The 27,476-nt window shown below is 48.0% G+C and overlaps 1 protein-coding gene across 6 annotated transcripts in view; it reads right to left on the reverse strand.

Moving 5' to 3' along the window:
• Window positions 1-639: 639 nt before the first annotated feature.
• EPHX2 (epoxide hydrolase 2) overlaps window positions 640-27,476 on the reverse strand; it is a 64,926-nt gene continuing 38,089 nt past the window's right edge. For 2 of the 6 annotated variants that reach the window (XM_059926843.1, XM_059926845.1), the window contains exons 11-19: window positions 27,388-27,473; window positions 23,735-23,846; window positions 10,700-10,771; window positions 8,906-8,939; window positions 7,714-7,816; window positions 5,836-5,905; window positions 3,065-3,145; window positions 1,250-1,308; window positions 640-1,106 (exon numbers count right to left, since the gene is read on the reverse strand). In XM_059926843.1, the coding sequence (XP_059782826.1) occupies window positions 1,028-1,106; window positions 1,250-1,308; window positions 3,065-3,145; window positions 5,836-5,905; window positions 7,714-7,816; window positions 8,906-8,939; window positions 10,700-10,771; window positions 23,735-23,846; window positions 27,388-27,473 (696 nt within the window). In that variant the 3' untranslated portion in view covers window positions 640-1,027. Of the gene's footprint in view, window positions 1,107-1,249; window positions 1,309-3,064; window positions 3,146-5,761; window positions 5,906-7,713; window positions 7,817-8,905; window positions 8,940-10,699; window positions 10,772-23,734; window positions 23,847-27,387; window positions 27,474-27,476 lie in introns of those variants that run through there. The other 4 variants (XM_059926844.1, XM_059926846.1, XM_059926849.1 and 1 more) reach the window with 4 other exon arrangements.

Raw genomic sequence — 27,476 nt, forward strand, 5'->3', positions numbered from 1 at the left:
GAAGATGTGGTACATATATACAATGGAATATTAGCCATAAAAAAGAATGAAATACTGCCATTTGCAGCAACATGGGTGGACCTAGAGGTTGTCATACTAAGTGAAGTAAGTCAGAAAGAGAAAGACAAAAACCATATGATATCACTTACATGTGGAATCTGAAATATGATACAAATGAACTTATTTAAAAAACAGAAACAGACTCGCAGACATAGAGAACAGACTTGTGGTTGCTAAGGAGGAGGGGTGGCCGGAGAGGGATGGATTAGTAGTTTGGGATTAGCAGATGCGAACTACTACATATAGAATGTATAAACAACAAGGTCGTACTGTATAGCACAGAGAACTATATTCAATATCCGTGATAAAACATAATGGAAGAGAATATGAAAAAGGATGGATACACATATGTACCCGAATCACTTTGCTCTACAGCAGAAATTAACACGACATTGTAAGTCAACTATACTTCAATAAAATAAATTAATAAAAAAAGAAAGTTCCACCAGACAGCACTGTTCCAGATCACGCAGAGACTCGTAGAGAGACTCAGAGCGGAGGGAACGGTGTTCACCCAAACGCGACACTTTCTTAGAACAATCACTCTGCTCTCCTCCCAAGAACACAAGGAGCACTATGGCAGCTGTCTTCATTTTATTGAATAAAGGAGTTCCCACCTCTGCTGAAAAGCTTCTCAACTGCTGATTTTGCATCATCAAAACGTTGACTTGATTAGCCAAAGAGAAATCACCCCCTGGCCATCCCATTCTGTCCCCCACAGAATCCTTAGACATAAAGGGATACGTTTATACCCAGAGAATTAATCACACGTGATTTTTCCTGTATCTAAAATTATGTCAAATCTGACTCATTTCATTTAGAGAAAATCACTCTTTGCTGCAAACCCTTTCAGAACAACGCTGCTGGTTTTGAGAGATGCGGGTAAGGCCCCATCCGGGTACCAGAGAAGCGCCCCCAGCAGATGAAGCGGTTGGAGTGCCTGCTGGCGGCTGACACAAGTCACACCCTAAAGCTTCGAGACCTCCGGTGGGTCGCTGGCGTCAGTCTTCAGCCACTCAATGAGGATCTGATTCAACTCTGCGGGCCTGGAAAGGGAACAGAAGGCAATTCGCATCTGTCTGGACGCACTCCCTCACTCAGGTGAAGGCAGAGGTGGTAAAGCAAGCGGCTTATTGGAGGCGAACAGGGAGCCCTGACGTCCCCCACCCAGGGACCCCCATCTCCTTACTTCTCCATCTGTGTCCAGTGTCCACAATCCTTAATGTGACCCCTTTTCAGGTGGGGGATCTGGAAGAAAACCCCATCCGGAAAAGTAAATGGCAGAAGGCAAGTTCTCTGCTCCCTGTGGGCCACCCCCCTGAAAACCCCACATGATTTAGGAAAGGAATGACCACTGATCAAGCTCCTACTATGTGCTAGGTGCTGCACATGCACTGCCTTATTTATCTTTTTTTAAAAATAAATTTATTTATTTTTGGCTGCGTTGGGTCTTCGTTGCTCTGTGCGGGCTTTCTCTAGTCGTGGCGAGTGGGGGCTACTCTTCGTTGCGGTGCACAGGCTTCTCATTGCGGTGGCCTCTCTTGTTGCGGAGCACGGGCTCTAGGCCCGTGGGCTTCAGTAGTTGTGGCACGCGGGCTCAGTAGTTGTGGCTCGCGGGCTCTAGAGCGCAGGCTCAGTAGTTGTGGCGCACGGTCTTCGTTGCTCTGCGGCATGTGGGATCTTCCCGGACCAGGGCTCTAACCCATGTCCCCTGCACTGGCAGGCGGATTCTTAACCACTGAGCCACCAGGGAAGCCCTGCCTTATTTACCTTTGACCATGATCCTTTGGGTAATATGAAGGCTCAGAGAGGTTAGGTAACTGGCCCAAGGCCACACAGAGAGTGGCTGAGCTAAGATTCAAATTCAGGCTGACCCATACTCATCACAACAGACTGTCTCCCTCCAGAACCATTAGGACTTGGCCCGTTCACTGCCTGGAAAATGCCGGATCGAGCTTGGCTCTTGCCCTATAGCCATGACTGCGTTCCCTTCCCATGTCACCTCCCTCCTCCCTGGTGGTCTGCACGCAGGGCTGTTCAGTCTCCCTTTTGGCACCTGAATCCCCAAAGTGGGTCACAGCCCTCCCTTAACTGGCTCCACCATCCACAAAGGGCGTCCTTGGCAACATCCCTTGAAACACACTCTGTCCACCGCACTGGATGACGCTAACAAAGCCACGGCCAAGTGCAGGCGAATGCTCTCCGCATCCAGCCAGGATACACGAGCAGTCACGGTGACCCCACTTGCAGGTCTCCCAATCCCTACCAACCTCCACGCTTTCAGCAGAGTGTGCTTCCAAACCACAGGTTTGATACCCATCTCTCCACTTCAACAGTCCCCTCACCCATAGGTCCACACAGCTCAGCCTGGCCCAGTGGGCTCAGGATAACCTCCCAGCCCCACCCTCTGACCTCTCTCATCCATCCTCACCTCTCAACACCCTGTCTCCTCTCCCGTTCTCTCTCTGCCGGGCAAGGCTTAGGAGTTCCTCAAGGTCAGGGACAGTGGTCAGCACCTCTGTGCAGCCCTCGCTCCCAGCTGTGCCCTCGTCCACACAAGCCTCGTGCATGTGGGGTTAACTGCTGGACATGACCTCCTGCGGGGTGGGGGCTGCACCTCATTCTTTACCTCCCTGGTACCTAGCACTGTCCCAACTCGTCTAAGTGCCCAGGAAAAGCCCGGGAAATGAAAGAATGAGTGAGTGATGAGAGACTGCATCAGTGAAGGGGAAAGGAAGCAGCAGTTTTTCTTTTTCTTTTGGCCACACCGCGTGGCATGCGGGATCTTAGTTCCCTGAAGCGTGGAGTCTTAACCCCTGGACCACCAGGGAAGTCCAGGAAGCAGCAGTCTTAATCGCTGCTCCCAAGAGGCGACAGTGATGCTGCCGAGAGGAAGCCCTCGTCAAGCGCGTGGTTCCCCCGAACATCCCGCTCTGCAGCCTCTGGGACGCCCGTGCCCTCCTCCAAGAAGCCCCGACGGCCCCGAGCAGGACCATTGCCTCACCCAGTCCTCCATATGCTTGGACATCTCAGGAACGAGCACGAAGTCCTTCTCCGCGGTGACCATCAGGGCCGGGACCAGGATCTGGGGAGGGATAACGAAGGAGAAGCAGCCTGCGTCCTCAGGCCCCCCCCACCCGGGCAAGGAGGCGGTATTTTCACACCGCGGGGCCTCCTCCACTATTAACTCCCCCGCGGAAGACCCCTCACAGCACCACCGTGGTCTGGCTTTGTTTCCACCACGTGCTTTGCGTGAAGGAGGCACCAGTTATTACTAGAGATCTGAAATGATGGTGTGCGAGATTAGAAAACGTACATCTTGCTCTCTGCCCCTGGTTCCCGGCACAGAGCCCCTGAGACCCTTGTAAGTTCCTAAGAGATAAGAGCACTTGGAGCGTCTTTTGTTCCAGTGAGGTGACTCTGGCTGGGCTCCTGGATGGGGGCTGGTCACCAGGGAGACAAAGCCATGATTAGATACTTGGGATTTTCAGCTACCTCCTCCTGCCCCACATCTGGAAGGGGAGAGGGATGAGGGGCTGGAAATGGAGTTAATAATTGATCGCATCTACGTGAGGAAGTCTCCATCCCAGTAGCATGGAGTTCGGAGAGCTTCTAGGTTGGTGAAATCCGCACCAAAAGGATAACACACTTCAGCTCCACAGGGACAGAGGCTCCTGGGCTTGGGACCCTCCCAGACCTCACCCTGTGGATTCCTTCGTCTGGCGGTTCATCTGTGTCCTTTATCAAATCCTTTAATAAACTAGTAAACGTAAGTAAGTGTTTCCCAGAGTTCTGTGAGCCACTCTAGAAAATTAATAGACCCAAGGAGGAAGTCCTGGGAGCCTCCAATTTATAGCCAAGCAGTTGGAAGCGCAGGTAACAACCTGGACTTGGGGTTGGCATCTGAAGTGGGGAGCAGACTTGTGGGACTGAGCCCTTAACCTGTGGGCTCTGACGCTGTCTCCGGTAGACAGCACCAGAACTGAGTTAAATGGTAGGCCACCCAGCTGGTGTTGCAGAGAACTGCTTGGTGATGTGTGGAAAAACCTCCACACATTTGGTGATAAGAAGTGTCAGCAAGAAAGTGATTTGTGTGAAAGTAAAGGAGACACACAGGAGGAAAAAACTGGGTTTTTCTCATATGGATGGATTCAGCCACGTACTGACCACACAGGCTCTGTGTGCGTGTGTATAAGTAAGAACATGCGTGTGGTCCGCTCTGTGTGACTGATATTCCTGACACCAAACAGATGGCACTGGGAAGGAGGAAAGATGCCCTTAGACGGAGATCAATATTCCTTTTCTATGAATTGAACGGACGCTTCACAAGGGCAGCCAGAGTGTGACTGGGCCAGCCACGCTGGGGCCAGTGTGACAGACATTACAGGCAGCAAAGGGACTTCACTTTTTGTCTACTGATACATGGGGTACCGCAAGGTCAAGAGAACCTCCTTTTACTCTGTGTTCTCACGCTACCATGACAATTTCCAAACGGCGTTCACTGTCCCTGCGTAAGGAATGCGCACTGTTTTTTACCTATAACGCAGAACTGTGCGCTTCTCACTGTTCCCCGTTCACCCGGGGATGAAGACCCAGGGGCGGTTTTGTGGCTGAAACGAATCCTGAGGCTGCTGTGGGGGTGGGATGGACACTCTAGAATGTTCCAGGTGAAAACGTAAAGTGGTGGTGGAGGCAATGGGAGGAGGTGGGAGAGGAGGAAGATCTGGAAGGAAACTGCAGAAGAGGGGGTCCCCAAACCTACTGCCATCGGGGTTCACCTCCCCGAGGACCTCCTCCTCGTCCCTCATGCTTTGAGAGAGTCTGCCAATCAAACTGCAGTTTTGTCATTTTTGTCCATCACAGATTAGAGTGATGATAGGCTAAAGAGCATTAATTAAACCACTACTACGTACTAGGCACTGTTCTAACTCAGCATTTGATGTGCGTCAACTCACATGATTCTTACACAGCTCCTGCTTGAGGTAGGCACCGTTCTTGTCACTTCCATATTGGCGGCCACGGACAACAGAGTGTTTAAGTGCCTTGCCCAAGGTCACACAGGGATTACCTCCTAGGCCGACTCTCTGCCCAGCCTGTTCTGAACCACAGTTTTTATGCTCTGCTGCCTCAAGACCTAACCCCGTGAGGTCAGGACCCCGCCTGTGTTATTTGCACCATTCCTGGCATATAGAGGGCCGTTCATTTGTGACTGAATCAAGAAGATGGCCAGGGCTACCGAGTGAGCTGAGGAACGTGAAAATGCAATTTCCCTTAGGTTTTTAATGTTTTGAATGTAAACCAGGGTCCCCATTACTCCCTTTGCAGACCCAGGGGTTGGAAACGTGGCTTCTGCTTGACAAACAAGGAAACTGAGACTTGGACTGACTCGGTCGAGGTGGCGCAGCCAGAGGTTAAAGCCCCGTCTCTCTAAGAGCACGTAATGTTCCTCTGTGAGCCAGGAGATTCATCCTTGTTACCTCTGGGAGTTAACTGGACCACCTGCGCCCTGAGCCGGGGCACCGCCGGGAGACCTAGGCCGTCCAGACCGCTGCTGCAGTCACCTGGCAGACCCCTGTCCCCACCCTCTCCCCACTCTCTGCCCTTCCAGGAGAAGCAGCAGCAAAAGAGGCCCTAAGAGGAAATCCTGCAGTGGAGGCACCTCCAAAAGCAGCCGGCCGGTCTGCCCACCCCGGGCTCTTACCCAGCGGCCTATCAGTTGGGTCCATGGATGCCCGAAGGGTGACTCGTCGGGGAGGAGAACAGCGCCGAACTCACCTTCCTTCCCAAGCCTTTGCAGCCCCACTGCCAGTTCCTTTCCATGTTTCGGTACCAGTTTAGAGGCCCCCTGGGAGGGGCGGACGAGGGAATAAAAAGAGGAAAGCTTTTAGTAGATGCTTGTGCTACAGACCCCACCAGCAACCCGCTCAGCATAGAGCCAGTCTTCCCAGGAAGAGCAAAGGCTCCTGCAGGGGGAAGAGGACAGAGCCCAGGATTCACACCCCGGTGCCCTGCGTGCCTGCTGGGCTTTATCGAGCATGGCCTGGTGCAGGCACAGCGCGGGGCTGAGGGCTGGTGTTCTCTGAAGTGGGCATCCGGGGACACTCAGAAGTCAGCCCTACAGGACTCTCCATTTTCTCCCGGGACTGTCTCGGAAGAGGTGGGGGAGCTTGATTTAGTGCCCTTACCATCCAGGGCCACTCCCCTGTCCCAGGGAGCCCACAGAAAAGGGCCACCGGGAGGTGCTTCCTCCTAATGTGACATCAGGAAGCGATGCCGCGGTGTCTCCTCCGGACAGGTAGGGTGGCTCCAGGACTGTACCTGGAGCATTCTCCCAATCCTCAGGTATGGAATGGGCTGGTGCTGTCCGGCCCTTGAGGCTTCCGGTGAAAGGGAGGGCCCGGAAAGACCTTGGACAAGCCACGTGCTCTTTGGGGACTTCTAATTTTCCCTCCTGTGCAAGGAGGGGTCGGATCGGATGGCTTATACGTTCCCTTCCAGAGAACCTCTGTCCCCCAGTCTGAGACTCTTAAATTGTCACCCACTTCAGGTGGGGGTGGGGGGGAGAAAGGAGATGCTTAGGGAAGGGTTGAATTTGTGATACTGGAGACACTGGGGTCTAAAGGCCACCACGGGTGTTCACGGCCAAGGTCGCCACACTGTGAACCTGTGGGCTGGGCTGACGAAGGCGGTCCTGCTGTTGGGCTCCTTCTGCGCCCCTGGGTCTGAGTGAAGGATGGGGGCATGAGGAGAGAGGAGGAGGATGGAAACGCGGTGACCTGCAGCGCCCTTGAAGGACTCACGAGCTTTGAAGATTTGCAATATGCAAATACTTGAAAGGACAAGCAGAAAAGGGGCTGTTAAGAGGGATTCTCAGTGATTTCAGGGCAGGGCCCTGAACCGCAGCATAAAAACAGACCTGAGGAAAAGGAACGAAGTCTGGCAGAGACCACAACATGGGCGAACCAGAGTGAAAGGAGCCACACACGAAGGACCACACAGCGTACGACTCCGTTTACGTGAAACGTCTGGAATAGGCAGCTCCAGGGGGACGGAGAGCAGACGGGGGAGTGACCAGAACCGGGGGCCCAGGGGAGGTGGGGGTGACCGTGAAAGGGAACAGAGCTGCTTTTTGGGAGATGAAAACACTCTAAAATGGATCGTGGCGCGATCCATAAAACGTATCGTGACGGCGCAGCTCCATGAAATGACTAAAAACCATTGAACTGTACCCTCTCAGAGGGTGAATTCTATGGTGTGTGAGTTAGAGCTCAGTAAAGCTGAGCCTATAACCACCGCCCCCACCACCGAGCATGTATGCAGTTTTTGAGGTTACGTGGGGTTCTGTGTTTTCCTGAAGTAAGAACTCAGAGCTGTCATCTGTTCCTCACAGAGGTCATCAATGAAAAAAAAGTTAAAAACATCTGCTCTGAAGGGGGCCCTAAGCATAAGGGAGAACAGCTGAACTCTCCAAACTCGAGCAGGCTGAGCATCGTCAGATAATGAGCCTCCCGGCACTGGGGGCATTCAAGCAGAGGCTGGCCAGGCTTTCACTGGGACTGAGCTGGCCCTGGGCCTCACCCAGCACTGCGAGAGCAGAAGAGCCCCTGTCTGCCCACCTTCTCTCTCCTGTGTTCGGGGTGCTGTTCTCTTTACCTGAAACCAGACTTCTTGAACTGCTGAACATAGAACTGGATGTCCTCCTCGGTGACCATCTTGCTGAGGCTGGGCTCCTCTGGGGTATTCACAAAGAGTCCTCCTACAAAAAGCCACTTGTTTCCTCTCCCACCCTCTGGGTCAGGTGTCCAAGTTCCAACACCTCTGAGACCCTTCACCACCTCTCCTTCTTTCATTACTGCTCTCTGTCTCCCCAAGAGACTTGGGCTCCCGGAGGGCAATGGCTCTGACTCGTGCGTTTGGATACCTGCCCCTGCCTCACACCAAGTGTGTGCTCAAAACTTTTGAGGAATGAAGGACTGAACGATTGATTACATGAATAAGTAAAGAGGTGGAAGGAGGGAAGGGAGAGGTGCTCCTGACCAGTGAGAGGAGTATGGTCTTTAGGCTTGGAGGAGTTTAACCCCAGCCTGGCCACTCTGGGCAAATTTTGTAACTCTTCTGAGACCCATTTTCCTCATCTGTAGAATAGAGATAATAGAGTTTTTACAGATGTCACGAGAAATATAAACAATGATACTAAAGGGGGCTAGCTCAGTGTCTGATGCACACAGTAGGTGCTCAAACAAGTGACAGCAATCATTATTATTAATAAAAATACAAGGGAATGATGGCAAAGTCACAGGCTTGGGGTCAAACAAGGTTCTGTGGGAACAGTGCCGGGTCCAGGAGTCAAGGGGATGAGCACCAGTCTGCTCCCGGCTCTGGCTCCTCACTTATATCCACACTGGGAGGGAGAACAGGGGCTGTCCTCACGGGATGGAACTGAGCCTGATGGAGGGGAGGCCAGGGCACTAAGACAGAGGAGACCTGGCTGGGGGTCTGGCCTGATTTCCGCTCTGCCTGCACCAGGTGACCCTGCAGAGGTCAGTTCCTCTCCTGGGTCTCTGTCCTAATCAGTAGAGGGTGGATCTGCCCTGAAGAGCTCTGAGAGTCCTCCAAGCTCTTACTGTTTAAGATCTTGAATCCAAAACTTCATGGGGGAGAGGAAGCCAAGGCTGTGTGGTCAGCCCAGGGTTAGGGTGAGTGCGATTCACCAGCAGGGATCTATGTTAAGCAAGTCTGGGCTTAACTAGTTCAGGGCTGGCAGATGGAGAAACGCTCATTTAACGTTTGGCTGGTTCCCATCATGGCCCTCCTGTCTCCATTCCCTCCTGAGAATGTCTCTTACCCATTTCACAGACTCTGTTCGTGGTGAGAAAAGTCTGGAGGGAGAAAAGTTAGAAAGGATGTTATGGGTCAAGCAAAGGAAATATGTAGGAACGGGGCATCTAAAAACCCTACAAGTGCCAGCAGACTGTACAAACATGCTAAATGCCCAAGAGAGCTAGGTGGGTCCTGAGTGGTCAGAGCAGAGGCAGCTCACAACCAAGCTCCAAGGCCAAGACTGCTCCTGGGTGCTTGCGGGTCTTGGGAATGTAAGGACTTGGGTGTATCAACCAGTGGGAGCAAGAGATGAGACCTTAGGTCACATGCGAAGGTAAAAATGAGATCCTCCCCACTCCTCCACGGTGAATCCAGTCAATCTGGGGTCCTCAGTTAAAGGGTGAACTAGAAAAAACCCACCCACCATGACAGAGAGATGTCAAAGGAGTTGGACCATTCAGTTTGGTGCTAAGAGGAAACCAAAAAAAGCTCCCCTAGGAATTCATAGCCATAAGCCTGCCTTCACACGTGTTTCGGTTTGAATCCACACTACGAGATCTGGAAACCCCAGCTAAGTGAAGTAAACAACAACAGCAAAAGTGAGCTTGGGCTGGTAATGCCACCAGAAGGCCTGGCAGGAGAAGCAAATGCTAAACCACCCAGGAGGGCCATTTCCTCCATTTCAGCTGAAGCAGGTTGGAGGAGAGTTAAGTGCTGCTGAAGATGAGCTCACAAACCCAAATTACAGAGCTCTCTCACTATCCTGCCCCACACCCTGCACATATACACTAAAGCCCCATTGCAGGAGACAGCAAACATAGCAAACAGTAAAACAAGACTCTCCAAGAATACCAAATAATAGAACTTGCACAGAGTGAGAATGAAAAATGAGTATGCTTAAAATGATTAAAGACAAAAGAAGGAACTGAACAACAAGAATAGAACAAAACTCTATTGAAAGAGATCAGAATGCTTTGAAAAAGAACCAAATGCAACTTTCAAAAATAAAGATGGGCTAAACTGCAGATCAGACATGACTAAAAGACAAATAATACACCAGAAGGTAGACCTGAGACCAATTTCTTACAAGCAATGACAGAAGCTTCTAGAAGAAAATAATTGTCAACCTAGAACGCTATACTCAGATAAACTGTTCTTTGGGATTGAAAGCAAAATAAAGATATTTTCAGGCCAAAAAATTATGAGTTTACTGCTAACAGACTCTTACTGAGAAAACTACAAAAGAAGGTACTTCAGGAAGAAAGAAATTTGAACTCAGTATAAAAGAGTGAGGTGCCAGAAGTGGTCAGCAAAGAAACTGGCAAAAATCAGGCCATCTAAGTAGGCACGGACCAGATAAAGCAACAGCAACAGTGACTCCTAACACGTAAGACAGGAGGGTGTTAGACAGGGGTTACCGCGTTAAAGCATTCTAGGCTCCTGTGGTTGTTCAAGAAAAGGGTTAGAAGCATCAATTCATTCTGCACTTTGATAAGCAATTATCCATATGAAAATGGTAATGGTAATAACAGCAGAATTTCTAAACTGTCACCATTATAATCCTTCTTTGATCTGGGTTTCAAAGCCCTACTGGTGTGTGACAGTGAGGACAGGACCTTTCCCCATTAATGAAGCGACCAGTGGAGTGACGACCCTAACTGCCCTAACTACAGAAGTCAAAGAAAAGAAGGCAAGGTGCTTATTCCCAGACCCTGACATCCCCTATCCCCCCATCCTCCCAGGGAAGCCATCTGGGGACCTGCACCCCTGCAGCTCCCCCTTCCTGCTCACCCCCCACCCTGCCCCCCACACCCCTCACCTCATCACTTGCTCTGAAGAAGCTTCTGAAAGTCCGATTCAGGTTTTGTTCCAGTTCAACCTCCGCCACTCCCTAGAACAACCAAGAAAGTAAAATGAAGGACTCAGCAGAGATCTTGGAAACTGATCTGACCCAAAGCCAGAAGCCCCCAGCCTCTGTCCCATCCAGCCCAAGTCTCATTAGAAATGCATGAATTTGGGCTTCCCCGGTGGCGCAGTGGTTGAGAATCTGCCTGCCAATGCAGGGGACACGGGTTCGAGCCCTGGTCTGGGAGGATCCCACATGCCGCGGAGCAACTAGGCCTGTGAGCCACAACTACTGAGCCTGTGCATCTGGAGCCTGTGCTCCGCAACGGGAGAGGCCGCGACAGTGAGAGGCCCGCGCACCGCGATGAAGGGTGGCCCCCGCTTGCCGCAACTGGAGAGAGCCCTTGTGCAGAAACGAAGACCCAACACAGCCATAAATAAATAAATTTAAAAATAAAAAATAAGAAAATAAAGGCAGAAAAAAAAATTAAAAAAAAGAAATGCATGAATTTGAATTTTCATATTGAAACACGTTTTTTTTTTTTATTTTAAAAAAAGGTTTGAATAAAATATGAGATGCTCACAGTGGTCCCCTCCACCCTGCCCCGCACTGGGGAGGTGGGTTTATGGCTGCTGCTTTCTTTTCTGTTTATCTAAATCCCTACAGTGGGAATGTATTACTTATAATAATCACTTTATATTATAGGCTGGGGAGCCTATAATAGTAAGAGTATGGAAGTGTATGGTGGTCCATTCTGGCTGCTATAACACAATACCATAGATCGGGTGGCTTATAAACTCAGACGTTTATTTCTCACAGTTCTGTGGGCTGGGCAGTCCAAGATCAAGGCATCAGCAGATTCAGGATCTAGTGACAGTTTGTTTCTTGGTTCATAGATGGTCATCTTCTCACTGTGTCCTCACATGGAGGAAAGCACAAGAGAGCTCTCTGGAGTTTCTTCTAAAGGGCACTAATCCCATTCATGAGGGCTCTACCCTCAAGACCTAATCATCTCCTTAAGGGCCCACCTCCTAATACCATCACATCAGGGTTAGGATTTCAACACACGAATTTGGGGGGCTCACAAACACTCAGTCTAGAGCACAGTGCCGGCCTACTTTCTTCTCCTCCTTTCCAACTGCTCACCTGAACCAGCTAAACTGAGTTGCAGGATGTTTTCTGAATGGGTGCACCCCTCACAGAGCCTTTCATGTCCTCTCCATGGTCCACCCTGAGAGCAGGCAAGCTCCTACTCATCTTCTTCCCCAGGGCATCTGTGACTGGTCCCGGATGGAGCAGAGGCTGAATGTATGTTTGTTCCTTTCCTCCAAGTAATGTTCCCGCAGAGAAGGGTCCGGTAAGCCAGGTCAGCAAAGCGTTCTGGTGGCCAGCGGCCCTCAGACCCTGCACACTTTAAGAGGTCCTGCTACCCTGCACTCATTTGTTCTGCATATTGCACGTCATGAGAGCTCTGGATCTACGAGACAGCAGCACTGCAGGCAAGGAAACATTTATCATCAAGCAGTGCTGGATCTGCAGTTCGAGATTTTCTGAAGAAAGCAATGCCGGCATGTTAATTACAATCCCCTCACATGTGTAAGATTCCATTATGACGGAGAATCAATCATGGCCTTCAGTTATGTGATGAATGTCGAGGCGAGAAACAGCCACGGAAGGCAGTACATTTTACGCGCTCAATAAACGCCCTGCATGTTGCCACGGGTCATCATTCTTATTTACTGAGAGCAGTCCCTAGCTGCTGTTCATGAGCTTGTGATGTGTCTCAGTGTGTGGAGGAATCTCCACGAGTCCAGAGGTCTGGACTGGCTGCAGAGCTCAAATAGTACTTAGAAGAGCAAATGAATGTCAAAAGGGTCAATAAAAAATCAAAGAGAGCCCAAAGGTAAATAAGTCTCTCCACCCACGTGAAAGCGTGTCAGGTCAACAGGGATGAAGAGGACAAAGGTGAGGGCCAGAAAGGGGAGAAGATAAGAGCATTTGTACTCTGGTTGTGTGCCCTGCTGATACCATCGGACGCTCTGTAATTCATAAAAGGTGATACCCTATTTTTAAGTCCCACAGACCAATGACAAGCCTCCCACCAGTCCAGCTGGATAGGGCTCCTCCCTTTGTGCTCCTGATCACAGGAATTAAAGGATGAACTTTGGAATCCAACAAACAAGCTTCCAAGCCCCACTACTACTACTTATTAACTGGGCAACTTAATCTTCCAGAGCCTCAGTTTCCTCATCTATAAAATGGGAGTTTTGTAAGGATGATAGGTGATCATGCCTGTTTCTGACCATGCCTGGTAGATACATAGGAGGGAGGCCAATAAATGGTGACTGTTGTTATTATTATTATCTCCATCGTTAAAGTTATCTAGTTGCATGAGAATTGTCTATTTTTGGATCTGGTCCCCTCACAAGCCTGTGAATTTCTTAGGGACACACACTGTATCTTACTCATATTTTTATTCCCACTGTGATAGCATGGTCATAGCAGGTACCCAACACAGGCTAGAAGGTTGGGAAGAAGAGAGGGGGAAAAAAAGGAAAGAATGTGAGATAAAGACTGTGGTGGGGGTGACTTCTAAATGATCACGTGGATTGTGGCTTTTATTTTCTTGCCCTCCATTGCAAGCTCACATTCGTCAAAGAGGGTGTGAAATAAAATCCAAATTTTATGGCAGGACAAGAAAAATTTAAACAAAAATTTTTTTCTCTGCCCTTTAGCCTCCTTTCTCCCCTCTCCTGTGCACCGTGTATCTACATTATGCATCAACCAAGCCTCCCGCATCAGTAGAAATACCTGCTCAACCATGAAGAGCAATATTCTCCCAGCATCAACAAGACAACTCCTTAAAAGATAACATTCCTTCCTGATGTTGTAAGGGGCCATGATGGGCCATGACCCACTACTTGCTAGATTGTGTAAACTGTCAATAATACATCATTTAACACACAGCCCTCTGTCTCAAAACATGTAACTGCGGGTTTTTTTTTTTTAATGTACCTTTCTAATTATGTTTGGGTTACCTAGTATTTTTATAAATTTATTTATTTATTTATTTATTTATTTATTTGTGGCTGTGTTGGGTCTTCGTTTCTGTGCGGGGGCTTTCTCCAGTTGCGGCGAGCGGGGGCCACTCTTCATCGCGGTGCGCGGGCCTCTCACTATCGCGGCCTCTCTTGTTGCGGAGCACAGGCTCCAGACGCGCAGGCTCAGTAGTTGTGGCTCACGGGCCTAGTTGCTCCACGGCATGTGGGATCTTCCCAGACCAGGGCTCGAACCCGTGTCCCCTGCGTTGGCAGGCAGATTCTCAACCACTGCGACACCAGGGAAGCCCCTGTGACTGCGTTTTGACCTCGAACAGGCAGAACTTTCTGAGCGGCTGTCCCCGGGTTATAGTCCTCAGTTCGGCTTGAACAAAATTTTCCGTTTCTGTCTTAGATCGATGGATTAATTTTTTCGTCGCAAAGGTAATTCACCTCCAGCTTGAGGTGGCGGGGAGCAGTAAACCTACAGAACTCTGCTCAGTGTTATGTGGCAGCCTGGATGGGAGGGGAGTCTGGGGGAGAATGGATACACGTACATGTGTGGCGGAGTCGCTTTGCTGTGCACCTGAAACTATCGCAACACTGTTAATCGGCTATACTCCAATATAAAGTAAAAAGTTAAAAAAAAATTAATGAGTCTGCTCTACTATTACCCCAAAGCTGTCACCTGGGCAGGCAACTGAAGACAGCTCTAGGTTCTAAGGAAAAACTCCTAGAACAAAGCCTTTGGAATTCCATGAATCCTGGAGCTTTGTCTCAGAAGACTCTGGGGCTGTTTAAGGAGAAAGACTTCCTAAGAGTCAACGTAGAGCTCATGAAGGACTTGAAGTATAAGAAACCAACCTTGGGGCTTCCCTGGTGGTGCAGTGGTTAAGAATCCGCCTGCCAATGCAGGGGACACGGGTTTGAGCCCTGGTCTGGGAAGATCCCGCATGCCGCGGAGCAACTGGGCCCGTGAGCCACAACTACTGAGCCTGTGCTCTAGAGCCCGCGAGCCACAACTACTGAGCCCGTGCACCACAACTACTGAAGCCCGTGCGCCTAGAACCCGTGCTCCACAACAAGAGAAGCCACCACAATGAGAAGCCTGTGCACTGCAACGAAGACCCAATGCAGCCAAAAATAAATAAATAAATAAAAAAGAAATCGACCTTGGAGAATTCGTCAGAATCTCTTGGCCTCGTTTACTAAAACCAGCCACCCCTTCTCTACTCCTCTATTTTAAACTTGAAATCACAGAAACTTAGAGCTAGGAGGAAACTTCTAATTCTCTTCTCCTGTGTTTCCAAGGCTTCCAGATCAATCTCTATAGCTTCGTCCTGACTCCAACTCCAATATTTTACAAGTGTCTGATAAACATGTCCATGTGGATATCTTATCGCATTCCTCAATGTGATCATTAAAATTCACTTTAAAAATTAATAAAGGAAATGCAGTGTTTGATGAACCATGTTTTTTCATTCAGACTCCAAAGTCACATCCCACCACAGTGGGTTGAACAGTGGACCCCCAAGAAGATACATCCAAGACTGAACGCCCAGTACCTGTGAATGTGACCTTATTTGAAAAATAGGGTCCTTGTGATGTAATTGAGTTCGGCTCTCCGGATGAGGAATGAACCTACAAATCAAGGAGGGTCAAGGGTTTCTGGCAACCACCAAAGCTAGGAGAGATGCATGGAGTGGGGTGGGCGCCTCCTTCTGAGCCCCTGGAAGGAACCAAACCGGCTAACACCCTGATTTCAGATTTTTTTAAATGTCTGTTGTTTTAAGAGTTTGCATCTGTTACAGCAGCCCTAGGAAAATAACCCACCCCCTCAAGAAGTCTCTTGATTTGAGCGGTGGGTGAGGAGGGAAAGGGATAAGGGTCTACATAACCTCCGGGTTCAGTGCGGTCAGGCACCCACCTAGCAGCCGGGTGACAGGTGTGCTGACACAGGTGGGGGATCCGGAGGTTCCCAGGATCCAAAAAACCCGGACTTCTCTTCACCCCCCACCTCAGTTTACTCTCCATGTCCATCCTCAGCTCAGTGTCAGAGGAGCCCCAGAAAGAACTTGGAAGAAGACTAAGTTCTGCCCAGGCTTTTCACCCAGAGCGCTGGCAGGGGTGGCGTTCTCAGTTAGTCACCTCATCTGCCGGGGAGGTGCCCGCAGCTGGCACTTCTGTTCTTGCCAAGATGTAGAACAGGTGTGCTGCAGAAGGGGCACTTCATTGGGTCTATTGTTTCATGGCTAAGACAGTGGGGACAGCCACTTAAATAACAGCTTAGCATAGCTCGGGCAGCATCCGGCCCTCGATGGTTCACAGCACGAGACGCTTCTCCGAGGGAAGACAGAGCATCCCTTTAATCAGTGGGCTGGGGACAGTTACTCCATTTCCTAATCTGTCTACCTTGATAACACTTACTTGAATTCCTCTGATACTCTGGGGCAGAGTTCTCTCAAAATAGGCCAGAAAACATGGCTGGGGTGGTTATCCCTAGGGTGAAAGATGCCAGTGGATGGAGTCATCTAAAATCTGGGCAAAAAGAGAAAACTGTTTACTACTCTGCAGTTTGGCCAGGCAGATGAGAGGGCCTCGGAGGGGCTGGGTGAAGCCACCTTCCCTGTGTGGACTCTTTTGTTCTTCACAACAGCTCTGAGTTGGAAGGTCATCTCATGGACGAAGAGCCTCAGGTAGACACATGACCTCGCTCCAAGCCAGAGGGAGTAGAAACGGCCAAGCTGGAAACGAGAGCTCCGGACTTTAAAGCCCTCACTATCTGGTTCTTTTCACTATAACAGAATACTACCCACTTGAGAAAACAAAAATAAAATGCCAAGAGTTTCTTCCACGGAAGGCACACAAACTAAAACCGTGATAGTTAAAGACTGGTGAATAAGGTAGCACGTGGTGACAGTTTCTTTTAAAATGTATTATTCATCTGTGAAAAACAATCAAAATGATGTCCCTCAACAGAGGATTGGGTAAATAAATCATGGTCCATCCGTATTATGAGGCACCAAGCAGCCATTAAAAAGAATGAGGTAAATCTATATGTACTGACGGGAAAATCTGTCCAAGATCTAGTGAATGAAAAAGCATACGATTCCACTTGTATTAAAAAAATATATACACACACACACACACACACTCATGTACAGACACACTTAAAAGCATATTTTTAAAACGTCTGGGAAATACTCATCAAACTATTCCTAGTAGCTAGTTCTACAGGAGTGAAGGGGGAATTTTACTTTTTATTTTACACAACTCAGTGTGGTTTTTTTTAAGTAGCAAGCATGAATTACATAAAAAATAAATGATGTTAAGAAACCACCAGCTGTCTCTGTAGCTGGAGGAGTTACTGTGTTCTAGGGATTAAGGAAGACTCAACACCGTGAGGGAAAAGAAAATGATTTGTGGATGTCGAGGTAGCTCCCACCTCAAAACCACCTCTCTTATTCCCATGTTTTCTCTCTATTCCCTCGTTTCTCAGCTGGTTAAATACTTAAAAGTGAGTTTTGGTGCTTGAAATCTGCCTATAGTTACGGTTACACACACACACACACACACACACACACACACACACCCATGTGCACCATACAATCTTTCCCAAAGAAATAAAAATACAAATACACTGCTACAGAAAAATAAAGAGGAACCAGTGTCAGGGTTGGGAGAGGGCAGGGTTAATAGGATACACTAGACATGCGCTGATTTGGGGGGCAAAGGGGCTCTGAGATGTCCCCAGGCGAAGCAAGGACGTTAAGAATCCTAAGATTTAAAAAATGGAGCAGGTGGTGCTGAAATTATCCAGCTGATTCTATCTGTCTTTGCTGCCCAGAGCTGCCTCCTCTTCCCTTTCTTACTACACAGATGCAAAGGCCATGATCCCTTCTCTGAGAAGAAAATCACAGCTTTTGATCTGAGTTTCCACCAGACTCGGCAAATTCACAGGACAGGACAGTAAACGTTGGCCAAGCGTTCAAAGAGCTCAAGGAGCTGGATCTTAACCTGGCGTTTGTCTAAGCTGCACCTTGAGGTGCTCAGCAAACTTGAGCAAGAGGTGGAAGGGCTGGGGGCAGGAGTCTGGACCCCTGAGGGCTGCTCCTGGACACGGCCTCCAGGTTGGAGAGTGGTGGGGATGACGGCGTGGGGTGGGAGGAGGGACGGGAAGGAGGGGCTCCCAGTGCCCACCCCTGAATCAAAGAGTTGCTCTATGTTTTATTCATTGGCTTGAATTCAGCTTACGTTTAAAGCTATCATCCATGTGAAAACCATCCAACTAGACCATCCTTTTTCTGATGAGGAAACTGAGGGCCATAGATAGGAAGGGACTTGGCCAGTCCGTTTCCTCACCAACAGGGAGCAGACAGGCTGGCGGGACCGCCCCCCCGCCCCCCACCGTGGTTTCTCCTTAAGACCCAGCTTGGTGCCCATCTGGACCAGCCCCAGTTGCTGGATTCACCCAACCGCTTCCTGGGAGCCTTTTAGTGGCCAGATCACTAATTTGAATATCGAACATTTCCCTGCCAAGAGGCTTTGTTCTAAGAACAAAACCATCCGCCAACAGCTACCACAGACCAATAAAGGTACCGATTTTTCCACAAAGACTGTAACAACCTTTGAAATGAAAATCCTTGCTCTACTAGGGCTGCAATTAAGTCAGCATCTTTCCCCTGAGGTCCCTCCTTCCATCAAGACCTTGAGCTTATCCTGGTTTGCTCCTCCCCTCTCTGCTTCGATGCACAGAGCACACAAAGAAAGTCCAAACTCCCTCCAAAGTGTGGCTTAAGAGGAGGTGTGTGGGCTTGGAAGTCAAACAAGGCGAGGTCAACATCCTGACCCAGTCGTGTACCTGATCTCAGGCGAGCGAGTGAGGCCCCCAGGGCCTCGGCTTGCTCAGCTGAAAAGATGGGAAAGAACGCCACATACTGTTGCGAACAGAACCACCTGGCCCAACAGGCACCCAAAAAGCAGTAGTTGCAACCCAAGTGTCCATCAAGGGGAGAATGGATGAACTAAACACTCACACAATGGGATATTATTCAGCCTTAAAAAAAAAAAAAGAAAAGGAAATTGACACATGCTCCATCATGGATGAATCTGAGGCCATCCTGCTAAGTGAAATAAGCCAGACACAAAAGAACAAATACTATATGATTCCACTTATATGAGGTGCCTGCAGTAGTCAGATTCATAGAGACAGAAAGTAGGTGGGTGGTTGCCAGGGGCTGAGGGAGGGGAGGATGGGGAGTTAGTGTTTAATGAATAGAGTTTCAGCTCTGCAGGATGAAAAGAGTTCTAGAGATGGATGGGGTGATGGCTATACAGCAATGTGAATGCACTTAATGCCACTGAGCTGTACACTTAAACATGGTTAAGATGGGGCTTCCCCGGTGGCGCAGTGGTTGAGAATCTGCCTGCCAATGCAGGGGACACGGGTTCGAGCCCTGGTCCGGGAGGATCCCACATGCCGCGGAGCAACTGGGCCCGTGAGGTACAACTACTGAGCCTGCGCGTCTGGAGCCCGTGCTCCGCAACAAGAGAGGCCGCGACAGTGAGAGGCCCGCGCACCGCGATGAAGAGTGGCCCCCGCTTGCCGCAACTGGAGAGAGCCCTCGTGCAGAAACGAAGACCCAACACAGCCAAAAATAAATATAAAAATAAACAAATAAATTAAAAAAAAAAAAAGACCTAAGGAAGAAATACATGGCGAACATCTTCTCTTTAAAAAAAATGGTTAAGATGGTACGTTTTGTGTTATGTGTATTTTACCATAATTTAAAAAATAATAAAGAAAAATAATTTTTAATGAGCTGAATTCTGTTGATAAATACCCTAAATGTAGTTTGATCAAAGATAATACATAGTGAAACTAATACTTCCCTTTTTCTATCTCCTATAACTAATATAGCCTAAAAAAAATAAAAAGCAGTAATTCTCAAAGTATATAGTCTGGAGACCTTTGGGGAGCCCTAAGGCCCTTTCAGAGAATCCATGACAAAAAACTTTCATAACAATACTAACATGTTATATATCCTCTTTATTCTCATAAGCGTACAGTGGAGTTTTCCAGAGGCTCCAATAACATGTGACATCCCAACAGACTGAATGCAGAAGCAGATAGGAGAATCCATCTGTCTCTATTAAGCCAGACATAAAAGAGGTTCGAAAAATGTACAACAATGCTATAATTCTCACTAAATCTTTAAGGAAAATAAAGATTTTTTAAAAAATAAAAAGATGTTATTTATATCAACATGGGCACATTATCCTTTTTTAACGAATTGACAGTTTTAAATTTCAATATCTAGTATGGTAAATACCAGCAGATATAACCCACATGAACTAAAGCTCTTTGAGGCCCCTAATAATTTGTAAGAGTGCAGAGGGGGCCTGGGATCAGAAAATCAGAGAATCACTGTGATAAAGGGAACCCTACGAGATAGTCAATGCCCTGCACGATCCCCTCCAGCCACTCTTGACTGGAGCCAGCTGCCCAGAGGTCTCCAATTCACTGAGAAGGACGGCTGCCCGCCCATCACTACCTGGGAAGTGGCTGGATTACCCCTCTCCTTGGGGCTACGGTCATGTTTCTCAAGGTGTGGCTCCAGGACCTCACCAAAGAAATGTGAATCCTTTGGCCCCAACAAAAACCTACTGAATCTAAACTCTGGAGGTGGTGTCCAGGGATCTATGTCATAACTAGCCTTCCAGGTGATTCTGAAGCACACTGACATTTGAGGATCATCGGACTAGAGAGTCACAGAAATTGATTGAGAATCACAGAAGACAGTTGTCAGAGCTGGGAGGTTATGTGCACGGGGGTCACCTGGGGGACCTGGTTAAAATGCATATTCTCATTGGGCAGATCACAAAGGGGGCCGGTGAGTTTGCATTTCTAGCAAATTCCCAGGTGACACTGATGCTGCTGGCCACCCCCTCCCCGACTCCGCACCTCACCTGAAAGCCCAGGGCCATCCAGTTCAGCACCTCTTAGCCTTTATCGAACTGCTAAGGTTCTGATGAAAGTTAGGGACTCTTCTTGGAAAAATGCGTGCACCTATTAAACTCTGGGGGCAGTTTCCAGATGTTCCAGACCTTCTGAAGTTCACCTAAAGGATCACTGACTCTTTTGTTACCCTCTCTTTCTCATCTCATGACATTTATCCCTGAGTTAAGGGGTTTCATAAGCATCTTCAGTCACTTGTCCCCTCAGGCTGGCAGCCCCTTCTCTCTCAGATCCCCCCACCCAAATCCTACTCACCTCCCTGGGTCCAGTTCAAATGCTCCTTCCTTTGCTAAAAGTTAACTGTGTTTTCTTGTGGGCTCCCAGAGTAAGCTGGACCTCCATTATGGTCCTTTCTGCTGCCTTATTCCCTGGGTGTCTGTTACGTGCCTGTCTCCCCAAGAGTTGTTTAAGCCCTCAAAGGTCGTCACTCATCTCTAGATGTCCCCCGAAACCGGCACACAATAGATGGTGCATAGCTACTTGCTGGATGAACCAGTTCTTTACAATTGACACTAGTCAAAACATTTCTGACATTTCAACAGATTTGTCAGGCTCCAGCCCTCCCCCAAATTACGGGCCACCTCTGTTTTGCAGCAGATAGGAGTCTTCTTACGAATGTCCAATTCAAAAGGATAAGAAAGAAAATGGAAAAAAGAGGTGGAAGAGAAAGAAGCGGGCACACAACCCCACGCCCTCCCTCTCCCTCTGGATGCTCCACGTGCGGCACCACAGCAGCGGGAGCCAGAGTGTCAAGAGCCCGTCGTAACCTATCCACGGGGCCTGGGGGCTGGGCCGGGGCAGAAGGCAGGCAGGTGAGAGCAGCTCTGAGGCACGGGGCACTCGAGGTGATGGCAGAGCCGGGCGGGGTGGCGTCCTCTGGGCACACAGAGGGCAGTGGGAGGGGGTTGAGTTTTGGGGGGTGGGGACCGAGCAGAGCCAGAGATTGAGAAAGGGTCAGATAAGAGGTGGGAGGGACCCAAATACCAGCTTCACAGTTTTATGTGGCTGTTTCCTTCCCAATCCCTAAAGGCTGAGGCAGCTGCCACTCAAGAACCTAGAAGCAGCACTTCGTTTCTCTCCCACCACCAGATGCTTCTCACCAGTCTGAGATGCACTTGAGTGATGCAAACACCTGGGAAAGGGTGACCGGCAGTGCATCACACCTTGGTCTGGGATGCTGACTTCTAGTTCAGCTGAAAGAATTAGATGGGGGCCACCTACGATAAGCGTTAAACCTACAACAACTCTCTACTAATTCCGACATCGACTACAAACCTGGGGCTGCTTTCCAGGCCTTGCACAAGGACACGCCCTCCTTCCTGTCCCATGAGCCCGGGTCTCAGTCCAAATAAGTCAGTTTCTCACGGTCCCCACCCTTCACCCTCATGGTCCCCCATCTGTTACAAGCTGAATTGTGTCTCCCCCAAATTCCTATGAAGTCCTAACTCCTGGTACCTCAGAATGTGACTGTATTTGGAGATAAGGTCTTTAAAGAGGTAATTAAAGTAAAATGAGGTAATTAGGGTGGGCCTGATCCAATGTGACTGGTGTCCTTATAAGAAGAGGAAATCTGGACAGGGACACACACATACAGAGGAAATGCCATGGTGAAGACACAGCAAGAAGAGGGCCATGTACAGACCAAGGAGAACAGCTTTAGAAGAAACCAACTGTGTGGACACCTTGATCTCAGACGTCTGGCCCCTAGAACAGTGAGATAATAAATTTTGTTGTTTAAGCCCCCCAGGCTGTGGCACTTTGTTACGGCAGCCCTAGCTGACTAATATACCATCTAAATCATCTTTATCTCTCAAGATCAAACTAATTCAAGACACTGTGATTCAATTCAAGCCAAAGGAAGCTCATTAGCTGTCCACACTCTGGGCTGTGGCAGTGGGGCTCCGGCCTCAGTGGAGGGTGTGATACTCAAGCATCTTGTCATGACGTTGCTGGAGGCTCCTGGTGTCTTACTAATGAGTCAGATTATTGCTTGAATCAAGAAGTTCCTCTTCCAAGGCACCATCTTATTAATTAAAATCATTCTTAGAGAAGAGTTACTCGCCAAATCAAAACTGGGATGGTTGTGACCCTCGCTGGCAATGGTACCTCCTATGAGTAGCAGACGGGCAAGGGCTGGATGAGAGATGTGGTGAGATGCTCTCGTGCTCTTTATCAATTAATTCGATCTATTCTTCTCTCTTTGGAGTGTTAGGAAACATCTTTTATCCTCCTTGGAATTACCCAGACATAGCTGGGCATCGGGGTCCAGAGCCCACAAACAGAGGAGCAGGTACCCTCCACAGATGAGGGCAGCTATGGGGGGTGCAGCCAGGCCTGACGATGCTGCTTTCAGTGAATCCAGTGAAAGGTGGCAGCCACACCCATCACATATCATCCAAGCCCCAGTGGGCATCTTTGAAAGGCATCCTGAGCTTGTGGCACATGGGTGACACCTAGAAACCTTGCACCATCTCTCAAAGGACACTTGGGGCCTGATGCAGGGCTTTTAGGCTCTGGCACTCTCTGTAATCACAAATGTCACTCCTCAGCAGAGATATCAAATCCCTGGCAGGAGGCCAGGAGCTGTCACCAATAAGAGGTGGGTTTCACCAGCCTCTCGGCCAGAGAATTAAGAAGAAGCGGCTCCAAAATAGAGTTCAGCCCCCATTTCCCAATTTCAGAGAAGCAGGGGAACCCCATGCACAATCCCCCCCTCCTGCTCCCCTCATCATCCCAAATACACACACAGAGAAATGCACCATCAGCCGGGAAGGACCAGCCCTGCTCTGGTGCCAGCTTCACCTGAACCCATCTGTGAACTCATTTCTCATTAAAGCCACAGATAATTCAAGGGGACAGAGATAAATCAGATCAACGGGAAGAAGGAGCGAGGAAGGCAAAAGAAGAACAAAAACCTTGCTGGGATCATTGCTCACAGGGCCCCAAACTTACTGGTTCCTGGAAGTAGAGCTGGTAGTCAAAGACAGGATTGGCTTTGATTATCTCCACTGGGGACACTTTGGGATTTGCTGGTATGAAGGGAGTATTCAAGCTGGCCACTGCCCTGTGGAAAGAAGAGGTGTCAAGACACAGACCCCGTAAGAAGACAGTCTGTAAGGACCAGAAAGGACCTTATGTGTCAAAACCCAGGCTCAGAGCGGGAGAGTGCTACACACAAGCTCTCACACCAGCAGTGCAGGGAGAACAGGACCTGAAACCACACTGCTCGACTCTCCAGCCCAGTGCGGTTTTTTTTTGTTTTTTTGTTTTTTGCCACTAAACTGCAGTATTTCTCACCTACTTGCCTTCGACAAAGACACACATGCATACGCGCACGCACACATACACACACGTTACATGCAGTATATCCACCTTGATTAGAATATGTGAACAGTACAATCTTTCTCTAGTTTGTAAAAACACAGTCATTTCTTCCTTCCTTCACTCACTGCTTCCTCTGTGTTGAGTGTAATTCCATGCCACATACTAGGGGAGAGAAAATATAAAACCAATACTCCAAGAGCTTATTATAGTCTAATAAGGAAGGCTAGTCAAATACACCCATGACTATATTATGAGATAGACTGCAACATGAGCCATAGGAATTCCTACAAAATACCACAGGAATTCAAGGAGATAAAGGATTTCTAGGTTTGGGCATCATGGAAGACCTTATGGAAGAGACAGCATTTGAACTTGACTTTTACAGGTGGGAGAGAGGTGGGGAGGGGAACCGATACCTGCAAGGGAAACATCATGAGGTCGCCTGAGCCAGTTCTAGAAGGAGGCAAAGCTTGGGGTTGAGTTTGATGGAGCAAGGAGTCTACAGGGCCAGAGGCCAAGTGGTTAATGGGGCATCTTGGGAAATGAAGCCAGAAAGGCTCGTGGGACCCGGAACATGAAGGGCCCTGAGTCTAGACTTGAAGCTGCAGAAAACAAAGAAAGCCATGAGGGTTTCTGGGAAGAGGTGAGAGTGGATGGAAGCTGCAGTCAGGAAGTGATGTATCAAGCAGCGATCCATCACATGGATGCAGAGATGGGGAGAAGCCAGCAGACTACTGCATTAGTCATCCCGAGGGGAAGAGGATGGCAGCAAAAGGAATACAAGAGAGGGTGAATTTGAGAGACCACACAAAGGCAGAATTGATAGAAGTTAGCCAGGACTACATTTAGCCTAGCTGGTCGGCAAAGAATTCCGTATCCTACGCTTACCCTGTGGAAACATTTTCCCAGAAAAGAAATAGATATATAAAATAGGAAATATGGGATAATTAGGGCAAATAAAACAATCAGTGGAAGGACTGGTGAGGCTTATCCAGCACCAACCAATAGAAATATAATGCAAATATATATATATATATATATATATATATATATATATATATATATATACACACAATGCAAGCCATATATATAATTAAAATTTTTCCAGTAGCCAAATTAAAACCAGTAAAAAGGAACATGTGAGATTAATTTTAAATATTATTTAACTTAATATTAATTTTAAATTTAATGTTAAATGTTAATTTAATATTTAATCCAATATATCTAAAGTATTAATAATTTCAACATGTAATCAGTATTAAGAATTATTAATAAGATATTTTACATTCTTTTTTTCATACTAAGTCTTTGGAATCTGGAAGGTATTTTCTACTTACAGGAATCTCAATTCAAACTGGCCACATTTCAAAAGTTCAATAGCCACGATTAGACAGTGCAGGTTAGGGTATAAAATAAGTTATATTGATGCCTATAAGTTCCTAATGCTACCATAGTGAACCTATTTTAAGCATCACTTAAATCACAAGTCAAGAAATTCTAGCTTTTACTAAATATTCTGAACAGAATGGGGTTATCTTTTTAATCGCTTTGACAGATCATTTATTCCATATATAAAAATATCATCACTAAACGAGATGATAATATATAAATGCTGCTGCCAACTGCATTAAGATTAAGAAAAAGCTGAACCACAGCCTCCTTCTGGCAGCAGCGTCTCCAGGTGATTGTTAAAGAAAGGATATAAAACAAACAAGTGAGTAGACCCTTATTTTAAATAGGTTCCCAAAGCTTATTTCAGTAGAAAGGCGAAACCAAGGATTCAAAGAAATATTCCACATTAAATGTGGGCTTTTTTTTTTTCTTTCTTTCATTCATTGTCTGGCTAGAAAAGGCAGAGATTAGTGCTGTTAACAATACCCTTAAATAACAGATGCTTCCAGACCCAGAGATGCGGGGTCCAATCCTGGACAGCCCTGCGAGAGGGTCTCGGCTCCCTCCCGCCCTCCCAGGAAGGAGGTAACAGGGCTGCTTTGATGAGAGCAGACGTAGAATGAGCGACTACTCCAGAATCAACAGCAGGCACGGTGGAAACAGCACAGGAGAAGAGGAACGGGAAACTAGAGCACGCCTGCATCTCAGATCTGATGTTACTCTGCACAAAACCTCACTTGGCTCACGTTAAATCTTTTAAAATTCTCACAGGAGAGAGAACTAGATTAAGTTTAATAAAACAACAAGGTGGAGACCATATGTTGTTGCTCTATTTCTTTTTTGTTCCTTTCAAGGAGCATCTAACACAGCCTGCAGGGTAACTTTCTGGTGAATTTGATTCTTAAGAGCTTTCTTATCTCACTTTTGAATGACAGAGAGGACAGAGAGAGAAGCTAAAGAGATCAGAACAGGGTGCAAAAACTTTAAAAATACTTTAGGAAATGTTTGATTCTTTCTGGTCTTTGAGATCATCCAACCATATGAGCTGGGGTTGAGCTGAACAAAGTTTCTCCAGTGTTTCCATTCCTATAAACTCAGCCAAATAAAAAGTAACTGGATTAGCTAGGGAAACACAGATGGCTGCTAAGGATGTTGTTTTAATTAATTTGCTAAGATCCGAGGCTGAAATGGGAGGTCAGACAGGCTTTAACTGCAGTTACCAGCTCAAATGGGGTGTGGCCACAAAGACCACCTGACTCTCCAGATTCAAAACCCACCATCTGAAAGCTCCCACTAGTGTCCTGAAATGTCATTCTGAGAATGATTATGAGTGATGTGATGGTGATCATGAAACAAGGTGGAGACCATATGTTGGAGACCATTCCAACCTGACATCTGTTTTACTGTATTTTGCAGGTTGAGTAGTCGGGTAGGAGTGACCATTACCACTTTGTGGTTGAAGATACCAGGCCCTAACGGGTGAAGTGATTTGTCCCGTAGCCAGTTCAGGGTAAAAGTGAAAGCCACATTTTCTGACTCTGACCAGGGCTAAAGTGTCTCCTGGCACTCAGTTCTATGAATCGGACATCCCCTGATGCCTCACTCCCTCCCCTCAAAGTCCACCCTCATTCTCCTGCATTCCCACTGGCTACTCAGGCCCTGAATTATGCATTGCATTACTGGTGATTGGGACAGGCCTTGTGCCCAAGACATTAGCTCATTAAACCCTCCTTACTTATACACCAATGAGCTAAGGAGCTATGGTGTCACCTTCCCAGATAATAACCTATTGTTTTCAAGAAGTTTTCTGGAATTCAAGACCTAAGGAAGGATTCTAGGGAATTTAAGTCCAGTGTGACCCAAATTCTTGATGCCTGAGGCCTAATTACCTCACTCTCTTGGGGTAGAAAAGAGCCATATTCCACACCAGCACGCCACCCCAGTCGTGGCCAATGAACACGGCTTGAGAGATCCCCTA

This window comes from Balaenoptera ricei, chromosome 6 (genome assembly GCF_028023285.1).
Source record: "Balaenoptera ricei isolate mBalRic1 chromosome 6, mBalRic1.hap2, whole genome shotgun sequence".
Taxonomy (NCBI): domain Eukaryota; kingdom Metazoa; phylum Chordata; class Mammalia; order Artiodactyla; family Balaenopteridae; genus Balaenoptera; species Balaenoptera ricei.